At 44.2% G+C, this 16,066-nt stretch overlaps 1 protein-coding gene across 2 annotated transcripts in view; it reads right to left on the bottom strand.

Annotated features, from left to right (window-relative positions):
* Positions 1-16,066, bottom strand: part of Rapgef4 (Rap guanine nucleotide exchange factor 4) — a 290,360-nt gene that overhangs the window by 38,519 nt on the left and 235,775 nt on the right. For both annotated transcript variants that reach the window (XM_021194039.1, XM_021194040.1), the window contains 2 exons: positions 13,799-13,887; positions 11,407-11,485 (listed from right to left, as the gene is read on the bottom strand). In XM_021194039.1, coding sequence (XP_021049698.1) covers positions 11,407-11,485; positions 13,799-13,887 — 168 coding nt within the window. The remainder of the gene's footprint in view (positions 1-11,406; positions 11,486-13,798; positions 13,888-16,066) is intronic.

The following is a 16,066-nucleotide window of genomic DNA, read 5'->3' as shown; positions in this document are numbered from 1 at the left end:
AAGGTTTTTCTTGACTTCTTTATTAATATTGAAATCTAGGTGTTTTTGTTTGTTTGGTTGGTTTGGTTTTTGTCTTCAATAAATGACAGACTATGTTGCTGAGCAGATGATAACGCTTCAAGTGTATGGAGAAGTATTTATAAAATACCTTCAGCATGCTTGCACGAGCACATATGTATAAAATGCTCCCCAGCAACCTAGGAGGTTTTATTTAAAGATGAAAAAAATCACTAAGGTTCTGAGGAAGGAGATGTGCCCACCAAGTGCCTCAGATGTAAGTAGCAGGGCTTACAAATCCAGACAGGGCTCTTTTTGTGCCCACTATTCCAAACAGTGGCAACAGAGCCTCTACACTAGTGTTTGCTTTATATTAGTAAAAAACAATTGCATTTGGAAAACAATTTCTTATTTTATTTTTTAAACTTATTTTTATTTTAGGTGCACTGGTGTTTTGTCTGCATATATATATGTCTGTGTGAGAGTGTCAGGTCCCCTGGAACTGGAGTTAGAGACAATTGTGAGGTGTCATGTGGGTGTTGGAAACTGAACCTCTGGAAGAGCAGCCAGTGCTCTTAATCACTGAGCCATCTCTCCAGTCCCAAGGGAAGCAAAGTTCCTCCTGTTGTCACTGCCATTGTAATCACCCTCCTCCTCTTCCTCATCCTCTTTCTCTTCCTCCTCTTCCTCCTCCTCCCCACCCCTTTCTCCTCTCCCTTTATTTTTCTCCTTCTCCATTTCTCAATTCTAATTCCCTAGAGTCGGCTCTAGTCAGAGCCACCCAGCAGGTCGAACTGACTAAGATGGGAAGAAAATGCAAGGTGGAAACCACGGACTGTTTCCCCCTGAGGAAGGTAACTGATTTATTCAAAGTCTGGCCTTTTCTCTCACAGATGTTTATACTTACTAAACTGAGTTGGGTTAACATGACTCTGATGGCTAAGTTCCCCTTGCAGTGCTTAAACCCCATTCACAGGCAACATCCTGCATGTGTGTGGCTCCCTCTGTGCTTGTGTGCCTCTGTGCACACCTACATGTGCACACGCATGTGGAATGTCTTCCTGGGGCACACATATCTTCCTGGGGCACACACCATCTTGTTATTTATTTCCACGGCGACAGGTCTGTAAGTGCTCCCGGGATGGCTAGACTGTCTTGGCCAGCAGACAGCCTCTCTGGCTAAGTTAGAAATCACCCCTGGCTTTTACATGGGTTCTAGGGATCTGAACTCAGCCCTGGTGTGTGCACAGTAGGCATTTTGCTGGCTTGGCTACCTCCCCAGTCCTGGAATCAGATTCTCAGAGACACACACAGGAGACTTTGAGGGTCATTAACTAGCTGAGATGGCTTCAGGGAATGGTTCACCCCCACAGGAATCTACCCCAAACATGAGAAGGGTTGAAAGTCTGTAAGAAAATACAGAGTTTAAATGGCCAAACTCATCACTTATACATAGCTCATATTTCAGGTGGGGCAGGAGTCAGTCTTCATAGCCTTTTGATAACATTTCCTTCAATTCTATCATGAAAACGGAGGCAGAACAAGATTAAATGATTTCCCAAAATTTATCAACGAAACTCTTGGGACCGGAACTCAAATTCTCAGCCCTCCCCAACCCCAACAGTTTTTCCTCAGTCCATGCAGATATGTTTTATTTCATATAATATTCATTTTCTTATTAAACATGAGCTATGCAGTAGATTCAGAAGTCTGTTGGGTATCGAGGAATTGATTGTGTGAAGAAAATGAGCCCAATCCTCAAAGCACACAAAGAAGTTGCAGGAAATCAAAGTGTAACTGCTGCTGCTTGGGTAAACTGAGTCAGGGAGGCAGGAACCGCAAATGTCTGAGCTAGACCATCGGCACTGCATTCACTGCTGTCAGTGGCGCCACAACTAACCCAGTGTCACATTTACCACAGTCCCAGCCTGAGCCTTTTCTCTAAAGAAGCCTGCTTTGCATGCAGGAGTGCTGAGTCAGCACCCTTCAGAGCTGGGTCCAGGTTTTAAAGACAGGGTAGATCTCTCCATTTACTGTTTTGGGACTGGGCACAAAGAGTCCCCAAACACTTGCTGGTTAACTATCGTAAATCATTACACAACTTGGAATGCTAGCCCACAATGTACTTTCCAACCGAAACCCCAAAACCAAAACAAACAAAAACAACAACAACAAAAAACACTTCAAGAATATCACAAGTCATCCTCCAGATTTTATCCAAATGACTGAGATCTTTCTCTGTGATGATGTCAAACACAGATCACAGATCTGTTTCTAAATAAGTTTATAATGACTTCAATGTTACCAGGCACAGGAAGTCTATACAGATGTCAAAAAACACCTGGAGCATCTTTTAAATGGGAACATTCATTATGGGTTACTGAATCTATAAGACGAGAAACAAGATTTCAGAGTGGCTGTCTCCACGGGCGAGAGGACCAGCCAGTTCAGCGTGGAGTCCTTTGGCTGAGGAGAGACTGCCTGTGTGATCAGGGCTGAAAAGGGAAGAGGTGAAGGCCACAAGGCAGGCTGCACTCTTTCCACCCTTCCCTACAGCAGGCTTGATATTCTATCGAGTCATTTTCCTCATACTGGCTCTGCCGTTCAAACACTGTAATTATTTCATATATTTTTACCTAGTTATTATCTTACTCACCACAGGCACCTGTAATTTTTCTGTATTTTTTTTAACTGCTCATTTACTTATTCTTAATTCAGCTAATAATGGTGCCATGTATTAAAATTATCACAGAGACGGTGAAAACCTCCTAGGATGTGGAGACAGCAGATTCATTACAGCCTACAACAGGGAATCAAATATTATGTATACTTTTTGCAGTAAGTACATGCTAATTATGCAGCTATTTATAAAACACTTATCAACATTCAAACTGATACTCTTCAATGTTGTTGTTTTTGAAAACCCTGCTTTGCATACAAGATCTCTGCTTGCGACTGAAAACAAACTTTGGGGGTCATCTGCCCACCAAGGAGACAAAGCTTTTGTAGCCCTTCCCTTATGCCAACCTCCTCTCATGATCATCGTGGCGGTGTTTAATGGGGACGTCAAGGTTTATAATGTACTTTCACACACACAGCCTCATTTGATCTTCAGAACAACCCTGGGAGTGGGCAGGGCAAGGATAATCACCCCTATTATACAGAGGGGTCTCATAGGGGTTAAGCATAATTGCCCATAATGTGGTTGGTAAGCTGCAGATCTTAAACATGACCTTCTGGCTTCAGAGCAGTTATTCTTCTCACTCTGACCTGGGGCCTCTCTGTGCCCTGCATGCCTTTGTGAGCCATTTAATGCCCTACTGTCCTCTCCTCGAATGAGTGCTCAGGTTCTAGTACAGGGCAGCCTCGGTTCTCATCTGAGTAGAGTCTCGGGATGCTCTTCAGATGCGCTCCAAGGTGAGGATGGAGCGGGCTAATGTGAACGAGACCTCAGGACTACTGCGATAGATGCAGTGTTTCCTAGACCTTAGCTGCTGTACTCCATACTGTCCTGCCTCTGGAAACCAGGGACACAGGATGCTGCTCCTGTGTTTATGTGCAGCTATTAGCCCCAGGCTTCCAGAAGCCAGGAATCTCCTTACATGGCTCCCACTTTCTTGCTTAGAATATTTTTCCTTCACCAATTTTCAAAATTCTCTGTCTTGTTTTGTTTTTGTTTTTGTTTTTGTTTTTGTTTTTTTTGCAGCCCCTGCCTCTTTGCATTCTCCTTTCAAGTTTCAAAGGAGGATCTGAACTTAGTTATAGGCAAACAGTTAGGACATGACCATGGGTAACACACTGTCAGAGTTCACATTTTCTATGAACATTGTGGTGTAACTGGGAGCACATTTAAAAAATGTATAATTTCACTTTTCCTATTGTAAGAAGAGGGTTTAAGAGTTCATACCATACAGTACAGCTATAAGGCTGAGAAAATGTCTTTGAGGGACTTTGCAGCTTATCTGCTAAGATGGTTGTTTTCTTCAAAGCAGAACATCATGTCCTTATGGACAAATAAAATCTCCTTACTGGAGAGAAATTCTCAAATTCCGAGACTGCAGAGGGAAAATGTTCTAGTGGTTATATACAGGCAAGCATTTTCCAGAATTCAATAGGGACCACAATGGTAAGACTTGGATTAAGGCAAATTTAAGCTGACAATTTTTCCTTTAGAAATCTAAAGAGGGACTGGGGAGATGGTACAGTAGTTAAGAGTACTTAACTCAAGTGATAGTTAGTGTTAGCGTTCAGCGTGAGGCACTCAAGTTGGGTTCCTAGCACCCACACTGGGCAGTTCCCAGCAGCCTGTAACATCATCTCCAGAAAGAGGCAATGTCTTCGGTCTCCATGGGCACACACACTCATGTGTACATACCTACATGCAGGCATGCACATATACATAATAAAAAACAATAAAAATAAGTCATTAAAAAGATACATCTAAAGAATGTTTCTAGAAGTTTACATCATCTAAAGAATATAAACTTAACATTGCTTTATTAATCTTTCATCTACAATAAAAACAGGGTCCGTGATGTGTTTTTATTGAGATTCCCCAGCCAACCCATAAAGGCAATATTTCCAGGTCAGTTTCACAGGGCTCTAAGTGATAAAGGCACTGTCTTCTCAGAATGAAACTCTGCTGTATTTGTTTCTATATAAGATCAAAATACATAAAAGACAGTTTTAGCTAGAACTTAGTAGCAAATCTATATTCCATTTTCCCTCTTAATTCAGAAACTAAATAAATTACTTCCATGTCAGAAGCATAAAATTTGTCCTGACACTCAGCCAAAGAAAATTAGTATGCTAATAGAAAATATTCAACCAAAATTACTGCTGTATTTAAATTTCTGTATGTTTAAATATAAACCACTTATCACTTAGGATCCTTTTAGCTTCCATTAGAATCTGTCCTAAATAACAAAGATCGGTATTCACTGACATAAAAACCTACTGGCAGGGTAAGTCCTTGACTGGTCCAAATGCTGACGATGCCGCCACAGACCCATTTTTGTGACTGACTCATTCAGGGCCATCCTAGAGTTTTTTTTACTTCTCATACAATTCCCAGATGGTAACTGGGGATTGTATGGGAATGTTTTTCAATGCATTTCCCCAGAAGCGCAGAAAGCCTCTCTTTGAATTTTCTCTGGTGCAGCCTACATGGGGGCCTTGAGATTGTTTGCGAGGGCAGCTAAGCAATGAGTATGGCTAGACTGGCCCCTGTGATGGTTTGCACACTGGGGAATCAGCAGTGATACAGACTATAGACAACAACTGCATTCCTCAACACGTACTCCTGTCAGTCTATACGGACTTATCTGCTTACTTGGTCCTCCAGGCCTAGATTTCTCCTATATGTCACATGAAATAAGTGGTGCAGCATTTCTTTTGGCCTCAGGTTTGGGGAAATGGGTATTGGGAGAATAAACAACCAGCAAACATTCAACATCAAGGAGCCAGTTATTCAAGTTCCAGAACTGCGTTGACTCAATGGCCACCTACTGTACAATTCACCTACGGTAGAATTTAATCATAAAGCAGAAAATGAGGACGCCAGGAGAGCAATTTGGTTAAAACATGAGCTTCCAAACACTGTAAACAAAATGTTCTGTACCTCTCCCCACTCCACTCCCACATGCTGGCAGGTTTTTCATAAAACTATTAACAGTGGTATGATGTCAGGTGGGAAGTGAGAGACTCCCAGGACTCAAAAGGAGGGACCTTAGATGAAATGCCATATAGTAGGGAGAGGGAACTTTTAGAGCCTACCTCCAGCAGGAAGACAGGGCATCAAGTGAGGGATGGGGGTTGCTATCCCTCAGTCACATCTCTGACCCATAGTTGTTCCTGTCTGAAAGAACTGCAGGGATGGAAATGGAGAGGAGCCTGAGGAAAAGAAGATCCAGTGACAGGCCCAAAGTGGGATCCAGCTCAAGGGGAAGGTCCCAAGGCCTGACACTATTACTGAGGCTATGGAGTGCTCACAAAAAGGGACCTATCATGACTGCCCTCTGAAAGACCTAACAAGAAGCTGAAAGAGTCAGATGCAAATATTTGCACCCAACCAATGGACAGAAGCAGCTGATCCCTGTTGTTGAATTAGGGGAGGCTGAAAGAAGCTGAGGAGAAGGGTGATCCTGTAGGAGGACCAGAAGTCTCTATTAATCTGGACCCCCGAGATCTCTCAAACACTGGACCACCAAACAGACAGCATACACCAGCTGATATGAGGCCCCCAACACACACACAGCAGAGGACATCCAGGTGTGTGTTCATTCAGAGATGATGCACCTAACCCTCAAGAGACTGGAGGCCCCAGGGAGTGTAGAGGTCAGGTGGGGTGGGGGTGGGGGGCATCCACGTGGAGATGGGGTGGGGTGGGGAGGAGGTGTGGGATGCGGAGCAGTCGGAGGGTGGATGGGGCTGGAGTGGGGAATGGAATATGGAGTGTAAACAATAAATTAAAAAGAAAATAAATTTTAAAAAAAGAAAAAAAGAGAAAAGTTTTGCAGGGAAAGTGTTTTGACAATGACAACAGTTTATATATTTTTAGATGGTAGATAAATATTCAGTGGCATAGAAAGATGTTCATAAACCCTTTTAGTGACAAAGCATATGGAATGATGCACAGTCCCAGTCTTGTATTTACGACTATGTCAGGTTGGGCAGATGGCTGAGTTGATACAATGTTTGCTGTACAAGCATGATGACTTGCCTGTGATACTCAGAACCTGCCTTAAAAAGCCAGGCATGGTAATGTGTGCCTGTACATTCAGTGCTGAGAGGGTAAATATGGGTGGATCTCTGGGGCTCACAGGTCAGCCAACCTGGCCTACCGAGCTAGTCCAGTGTCCTAATGAGAGATCCTGTTTGGAAAACCAAAGTGGATGGTTCCTGAGGAACAGCACCCAAGGTTTAACTTCTGGCTTCCACATAAATTCATGTGCACACACACACCCCTGCACACACATACAGATGCACACACACACACACACACACACACAGTGGGGAAGGGAATGAGAATTTTTTAAAAAGTATGTATCTACATTTATTAAAAAGGATGACAAGAATACGTACCAAAATGTTAGCCATAGTTATATCTGGGGAATAAGGTTTTGTATGCTGGCAGCTTTAATTTTCTTTTTAAACTAAAGGAAAATTGAACTGAATTTTAAATATAGATTTTTTTTTTTAAAAAAAAGGTTTAAAAAGATGGAGATGAAAAGTATAGGAAATGAACAAATATAATTTTAAGCCTCATTATAAAGAACTTGTATTCATCAGGTCAGATCATGTCCAAAGTGTATCTAGTGAATAGAGTCTCTCTCATTAGCACATAAAAGGGCAGATATATTAATGTTAAACTGAGTTCTACCACGTTTTCCATGCTAGAAGAAAAACTAGACAAGACACACAATGTGGATTAAGGACAGAAATAGGCATCAGTGGCTCTGGGCCCCAATCCTTTCTGTGCACATAATTACCTTTCTCTGAGAAAATCATAATTTCTCATTATCCTAGTTTATTGATTTGGAAAAAGAGCAGTGAAAAAAAATACTGACTGCTCCTTTTTAGGGGCTGCTATGGAAAGTCAAAAATGTCAAGTACCTTGAAAACACTCCGTACTTTATCAAAACCCACCGAGACACTAAATATGCTTAAGTACTTTACCATTCCCGTGCCCCTGTGTTTTTAACCTGGGAGTCAACCGACTTGTCTGGCTGCTCATTCAAGATCCCTGCTGCTTATGGGGTGCAGTAAACATAGACATATATACACACTTGCACACATGCATGCATATATATGCACATACATACATACATACATACATACATACATACATACATACATGCTGTTGTTTTGTCGGGTCATCAGCTATTTCTCTCCGCCTTGTCAGGCTGCCTCTGTAAACCTTTCATCTCCACGTGGCCAGGATTCCTACTGATCACAAGGTCAAACAGGCCCCCATTCCCAAGGATTTAGGAAAGAGGTAAGGGCCAGAAGGTTTGTGTGCATCCGTCTCATCAGTAAGGCCTTAAGTGCCTGCCCGCTCAGGCCCCTTCCTAAGGTCTTGGATTCCTGGGATCCCCCAGTGTGCCAAGCTGCCTGTTCTCTCCTGAGGGTTGCTTAGTTCCTTAAGTCAACCATAGCTGGTTTACATTACTTGTGACCACAAAAGCTGGTTACCTATGGGCCCTATCCACGCCATCTCCTTGAGAGGAGAGGAGATGTATAATATAGGAGCCCTTGCACATGTATGACCTTGCACATATATGACCTTGAGGATAAAGAAAAGTCCGGCCCCTTTTCTTACTTGTGGCAGGAACAGCCATGTCATTCTGGGACATTATCTCTAGTCACCACGAAACAACTCTCACTTGAATCGTGTGCTCCTACAGCGTAAGCTCTAAACTCCTGCAGCCCAGTGTGGCGGCGGCCACTAGCCTCATGCAGCAGTGCTAATTAAAACAAGGACAATTAAGTCACACGAGGTCAGCTCATTGCAACTCCACTGTTAACTCAGTGGGCACTGAACTAGAAAGAGCGAGCAGTGGTGAAAAGAATATTGCATGGCCCAGAGCCTCACAGGCCGATCTGCAAGCCAAACCCTTCATTAATTTGTTGGGACATCCCTGGTTCTCAAGGTAAATATGCAAATGAGATGCCCCAAGTGCCTTCCTCACACATTCTGGAAACTGTTAAAACTGATAAGGTCCCAACTACCTCCGCCACCATCACTACCACTGCCACCATCACTACCACTGCCACCATCACTACCACTGCCACCATCACTACCACTGCCACCATCACTACCACTGCCACNCATCACTACCACTGCCACCATCACTACCACTGCCACCATCACTACCACTGCCACCATCACTACCACTGCCACCATCACTACCACTGCCACCATCATTACCACTGCCACCATCACTACCACTGCCACCATCACTACCACTGCCACCATCACTACCACCACCACCATCACTACCACCACCGCCACCAATACCTCCATCTCATCCTCTTCCTCTTTCTCTCCCTCTCCTACTCTTCCTCTTCCTCCCCCTCTTCCTTCTCCTTCTCCCCTCTTCTTTCTCCTCCTCCCTCTTTTAAAGAATAGATTAGGAAAATCCCTGAGTATGTGTGGTGTAGTTGAAAGTCCTATGAGGCATTTTGTTTGGTTTTAGCAAAGGCCCTTTGGTTGTACCTCAAGGCCTAGACAATGTATTGTCAAGAAATGTTCTTAAACTATAATTAAAGGTTATAGGATCATTAAAAAATTAAATAAGCTTTTAGAGAAATTAATTATAAAGAGAACAAGTATTAGATTCCAGAGAACAAAGTGATAAATTCCAGATGACCCTGTCTGTCACTGCACTGGGTGCACTGAGAAAGCTACTGGATGTTTGGGGAGGGCTTTAAGGTCCCCCTTTGCAAAGCAATGCTAATGCTATCTCAACAGGATCTCCTGAGGATAAGATGATGGTGACATGTAGTCCAAAGCTCTTAGAAGGATGTCTGAGACTCAGAGGACTGACTCAAGTTAGAAGGAAGAAGAGAATCTAAGTCCTCACAGAGCCAGGTGGGAAGGAAGGAGTCTAGGGGTACCGGGTGGTGTCCATCCCAGCCAGCCAGCATCCGGACTCTCCTGCCTCTGTGGAGAAGGGACTGGCTCGGGATATGCAGGTCGCCTATGGATTGCCCGTGTTGTTGGTTTTCTTTCTTTTCTTCACCACCATCACCAGCACCCCAGCTCCTCTCTGTCCCTTCTGTCCAGAGCTGCCATTCTCAAAGCAAGCCAGCAGTATGAACGCTCTCAGTTCCTCTTAAGGGGGAGAGGCTGAAGAATGAAGAGAAGGGGATGAGCTATGTGCAAGGGCTTTGCGTTATAAAGACAAGGCCTTGGCCACTTGGACTCTCGTTTTCTCTTGGTTTCGCCTGCTTTAGGCTTACTGGTGTGCTAACTGCTGAGAAAAATAAGTGGAATTTCAGTAATGGTTTTTATTTTTCTTCCAACAAACCTCAGAGGTCTCATAATGATTAGCATGTATAGAGTGAAGAGATCCTGAATATGTTAATTTTACTTTAGAAAACTGAAGATGAGCCAGAAAGAAGGCATAATATAGGTAAGACTCATTAAGCTCCCATTACTTGGAAATATAGTTTCCAGGCAAATAAACACCCAGATCTTACTCTCGCAGTTTCCCCTGAGTAATGCATTCAACTCAAATTTCCTATCCTCACACATTCTGTTGACTTCAAAGAGAATTATGGGTGAGCAAGAAAAATGAGAATGAGGCAGGACAATTATAATTTTGAAAAAGGAAAGCATGGCGACATTGATTGGGTTGCTCAAAAAAAAGAAATAAGGAGACAATCTCTTTGAATATATTTAACTGCTCAAAAAGGGCAAAGTGTTTTTGGGGATCTAAGTTTTTGTGGCTCTAGAATAAAGCAGGATTGGAAAATACACTTTCAAGTCTCCTCCAAAGCTGAAGCTGAGGTAAAACTCACTTGCAAAATTCTCCTCTTTCATTCAGTTTAACAATTTGAATGCTTACAATACCAATGCTGACCAATCAGTCGATTCACATGATTATTGAAATGTTGCCATCAACCAAACATACTCTTTGATCTGTCTAGCAGACTGTCCTTAGAATTTCAAGGATTGGATCTTTGTCTTAAGACAATGGAATGCAATAAAAATGATTACCGTGGACTGTGGACCTCGCCTTCCTGAGTGGGTGGTGCGGATGCAGTTTGTCCTCTCTGACACTCGAGTTGAAATCTGACTGACACTGTAAGGTTTTAAGAAGTGGAAGGATCTTTAAGAGGGGAATTAGTCATGGAAGCTCTGCCTCACAGGTAGATCGGTGTCTCTCTCTGAGGGGCAGGGCGCGTACCTGAGGAAGCTAGTGCTTCTTACTCTCTGGGACTGTCAGCGCGTGCGTGAGTGCGTGCGTGCGTGCGTGCGTGCGTGCGTGCGTGCCTGTCTTTCTGCTTTTGTTATTTAATGACACAGTGCAAGGCCCCTGATGGATGCAGCTACCTGGTCCTGAGACTTCCATCCTTTAGAACCATGAACTGAATCAACTTCCTTTTTTTTTTTTTTTTTTTTTTCCTTTTATAAACAACCCATGTTGGGGATTCTGCTACAGCAATGGGAAAATGGGCTAAGATGCTGAGGTAAATTGGCTTGTACTTCATACAGTTAGTAAAACCCATAGGCAAGAAAAAGCAGATATCTGTCTACACCAGGGCAAATGCTGGCGTTTCAGAGTCTGATAAGACCAAAAGCTACAGTACTGCCGGAGCCACGACTTACCGTCAGGAGATGGACGTCATGATGGCCACACTCCTGTGGTGTGTTTCCAAGAGCTTACCATGACAAAAGGATATTGGGCCACAAGGGCAGGGCAAAGCTGGGTATTTGGCATAAAAACACAGTGCATCATTACAAAGTCATTTAAAACGGAATCTGGAAGGGTAAAAAGAGAAGAAATTACACTCTTGTGATAGTCTCTAGGACAGCGAGAGGATCTATATTCATTTAAGTGTTAGTCTGGGTGTGTTCCTGTGTGTTTAGCTGCCTTCATCTCAAATTAATGATATGGACAGAGCCTGAGATCAAAATTCAATTTCTTAGGACAATGAACAAAAATAAAACATATAGAAAGGCAGCCTTGTATGGATGGCACCAGTCACTTTAACCACACAGCATGTTTTCTTCCCGGCTGGGACCTTATGATACGAGGCAAACATTTTATCTCAAGCTATCACATGTGTGAGTGAGTGAGTGTGTGTGTGTGTGTGTGTGTGTGTGTGTGTGTGTGTGTTTTGAAGGTTATAAATGCCTATCAGAAGCAATCCTCTCTTACCTAAATACAGAAGACCCGCCCCCTTTTTTAAATTCCCCAGCTATCGCATGAAGCAATGCCTCTCTCCTCTTTGCCCAGACATTTCCAGCTATTCCATGGTACTTGGATTTGGATTTAAGACCCTGGGAAATCTGTACTCCAAAATCTTTGTCCTTAGCTTTCTGGTTCCTGTATGCACATGATGCAGAGCCCAGACTGCTAGTTCCTCTGTTCTTGCTTCTATGCTACTACTACTTGTGTCTCTTGGCATGGACAGCTTTGTGCCAGCTCTGGTTACTGGCCACCAGCTTTCCTTCAGGGCCACTTTAAAGACTGAGCTCCTGAGGACTTTGCCCTGAGTCTTCTTGGATGGTGCCCCTGAAGCGCTGAGCACATGCTGCCTTAAGTTCAGTTCATTTCTACCTTCCCTCATGTGTCTTCTAGCACGTTCTAAGTTTCCTCAGGGAGAGAGGGTGGTCTGTTTACATCACCTTACACAGGGCATTTATCTTAGCACCTTCCCGGAATGATTAACAAAGCCTGCTCTGAGGAGAAAAGACTCCAAGCCTGGGAGCTTGGCTCTATGTCAACTATTCCCAGATCCGGTGCTGCTCTGCAAAACCTCAGATAATCAGTTCATAGCATAAGACACTGGGAGGGGATTAAGAAGTCGGTGGCAACATACTTATAAGAATTATGTAACAATGGTATCTTCATCCTGGGTAGACTGCCAAGATCAGTTGTTAAATGGATTTTGACCTACCACTAAGTTTCTCGGATAAATCTGTGAATTTCGTGGAGTGAGAGATGTTCCCCTGTGGCAGTCGCTGTGCTTAAAACATTAACCCATGGCATTATTCAGAGAGATAAGCGTAGGATTTTTCTTTTAAATTGGATGCCTGAACTGGCAATCAAACTCCGTGGTATGTTACTTGCCTAGCATACCCGAGGCCCTGGCTCCCAGCCCGAGATGCACCTACGATGTACAAATGAGCTGACCCTAGACACAGCCTGCTTGTGAGATTTGTTTTTTGAATCCTTAATTTTGTATCTTAACAGCAAGGCTTGTTCATGCAAGAAAGCTTGTGTGTTGAACTTTAGTCACAATAGATATGTTGTGGGACTAACCCCCCAGAACTTTCGAGTGTGACACTATACAGAAACAGGATCTTTAAGACACAAAGTTAAGGTGACTCACTCATGTGGGCTCTAACAATGAATGTTGTTCTTTAAAACTGGGACCCTGGTCACAGAGACAGCTATGCACAGAGGGAAGAGCACGAGAAGACTCACAAGGTGAAGGTTTTGCCAACATGACATTGGAGTCACACACAGAAGGAATTCCAAAGGTTGCCAATAGACACCAGGAGACAGGAGTGGGGCATGGGGCAGACTGTCTATCATAGCCCTCAGAAGGAGATCAACCTATTATCACCACCAGCTCCTCCAGAACTGTAGGACAATTGGGCGCCACTGTCTGAGTGTTTGTTCTGTTAGAGCAGCTGGCTGTAAGCCAATCCAGGTGGTATTCAGTTCACTCTGGAATGAAACTCCACAACCACAGAGAGAGAGAGAGAGAGAGAGAGAGAGAGAGAGAGAGAGAGAGAGCCATTTATTCTTGATGTGGGCAGCTTCAAATGTGCTACGGGGAGAGACTGGGTTTAGACGGTGGCCTAACGGAAACTTTTGTGTGTGATGGGAGAACTGAACGGCATGAAAGCAGATGTCTATGGAAGGCCCATATGCTTGAATGAAGCTCCATCACAACAAGGGAAAGGCCGCTCTCTGCACCACCACCCCTGGGGACGCTCTTTAAAACCGGATGCTCACAGCACCGTCTAGGGTTGCCTTGGCAGTGTAGACCGGGAGTCAAAGCAGATTTCTCTCTCACGTTTCTACCCGTGGATTCGGTGGAGCCACAGAACCCTTCTTACCTGTTGCTTCACTCAAAGATGGCTCAAGGCGTATTGTTTCTAGAAAATGCTCTAAAATCTTTTCAGGTGTTCCTGACATCACAGTATACCTGGACAAGAAGAAGAAGAAATAAAAAGACCATTAGTTTTTACAAAAGCAAGCATGCATTAGGAGAAACAAATTACCGATGTATATATATTTTTTGAAAAACAGGATCCTGGGAAACCACACGGTCCACTTGTGACTAGTAACTTCCCTGTAGTGAGGGAGACCACGTACCTCGCCTAAGCTCACAAGAAGGCCATAGAAAAACAGTCAATAGAAGCAGTGAGTGGAAATGTTCTCCCCCATCCCCCTACCCAGAACTAAAGGACCATCTGAGAAAGCAGCTCCCGTAGCTGTGGCTGAGACATGTCAGGGAGAATAAAAAGTAGTACATGAACCTAAGGCAGCGCAGGGCAGGGAGGAGAGGGAGGGGAGGGAGGGGGGGAATGACACTGGACACAGAAATGTCAGTGTCACACTGGATTTCCATGCTGATTTCTGGAACGCTCCTTTCCAACTACACGCTGCTACTCGCTTTGGAAATCAGCTAAGAATAATGAAGCCAAAGAAACCAAAAGCTCCAAGTCCCAGTGAGCAAACAAACCCGAGAAGCATCACGAACAGGAGGTAGATCAGAAGCAGAAACCTGGGTGTAACTTACTCAATGTCAAATACGAATTATTTTAGGGGGCTGCACTATTCATTATTTAGAGGGATCTATTCGGGGTACCCCCCCCAATCAACAAGAGCAAGTTGACTTTTAAGACTGAAGGTGAGTTAAAGTCAGAATGCAGAGAGTGGCAAGCTGTCAGTGCTTGCTGTAGACAGGCAGAGCACATGAAGATGATGTAGGTATCCCCAGTAGAACTCAGACCCCGCCTTCCTGCTTGGCGGGATGATGGGAAGGGAATATAACAACGCAAAGAGCATTCTCTCATGTTCAGGAAGCAGAGACAGAATGGAGCTCAGAGCGAACCCAGCTTCCTTCACACCCCCCCCCAACCTATGTGTTTTTCTTGTCTGCTTGAGACTGTGGAAGAGGTGTGTAAAGATGGCAAGAGCCCCTCATCAGCATCAGCAGGTCTTACCTCCTGCCTGAGGGATGGATGAAAAGTGATAGCAGATGATCCTGAGGACATGGGGACAGAGCAAGTGTGGCAACCCTGGAAGTTGAACTCAGGAGCTGTGTGAGCGCTAGGCAAGGGCTCACCTACTGAGGCACAGCTCGCATATATGAACACGATTCCCTAGATGAGCTGCCAGAGAAGGAGCGTATGGCCAGATGAATCAGGAAATGGGGTGGGGAGAGCCTTCTACACCTTTCTGGTGTTTACTATGCCCCCAACAATGAGGTGGGTGCTGAATGAGGTGGCCTGTTGACTTATTCCTGCTAGTTACCACTAGCTCTACACTGCAGGTGGAGAAACTGGTAAACACTAGAGACTGCGACTGTGTGGCTGACTTTTGTTTGTTTGTTGTTTGCTTTTGTTTGCCTGTGCAGCAAGATGCTCTATGCGTAGAAGGGACCAGGTTTGGCTGTCAACAGCCCATTTTGAACAGGAAATTCACTGTGTAATTAAAAGCCTTCCTCTTCAAGGAGGCTTTTGAAAGCAGTTTTTATTTAAATAAGGGTATAAATGCACTCCTTAACTGACTCCTGAATGAGTCTGTTACTTCATGTGTTGTCTGGATAGAGAGATCCACTGGCTAAGTGTCTGTTTGTCAGAGCTTTCATTCTGAAACACTTTGTGTTTATTCTCTGGCTCTCCTTGTTTGGACTTTCCTTAGGTAGGATGTTCCGCCTGATCACATAGACAAAAGACCCACGGGCAAGCCACACAAGCTGTCACCTCAACAGAGAGCAAGTGTCTTCTTTCAGGCTTTGCCTGTCTGGCCAGTCACACCCCACAGGATCTTTCTTTGGTCCCTGACACCCTCTAGTGGTTCAGCTCTATGCTTTCCTTACCTAGCCTATATTCGCCACAGAACTCAGGATTGGGGGCAGGGGACTGAAGAGGAAAAGAGGGCTTAGAAAACTTTGGATGGCCCCAGTTTTGCCTAAAACATCAGATTCTGACTTTTACATCATGCCAAAACCAGGCAAGTGTCTACGACCTGAGCCCTTGTTATGTAGGGGTTAAGAGCCAGCCGGGCAGTGGTGGCGCACGCCTTTAATCCCAGCACTTGGGAGGCAGAGGCAGGTGGATTTCTGAGTTCGAGGTCAGCCTGGTCTACAAAGTGAG

Source organism: Mus pahari, chromosome 3, assembly GCF_900095145.1.
Source record: "Mus pahari chromosome 3, PAHARI_EIJ_v1.1, whole genome shotgun sequence".
Classification (NCBI taxonomy): domain Eukaryota; kingdom Metazoa; phylum Chordata; class Mammalia; order Rodentia; family Muridae; genus Mus; species Mus pahari.
Note: the sequence above shows the minus strand (reverse complement) of the source record. Positions and strands in the feature narration are given on the sequence as shown.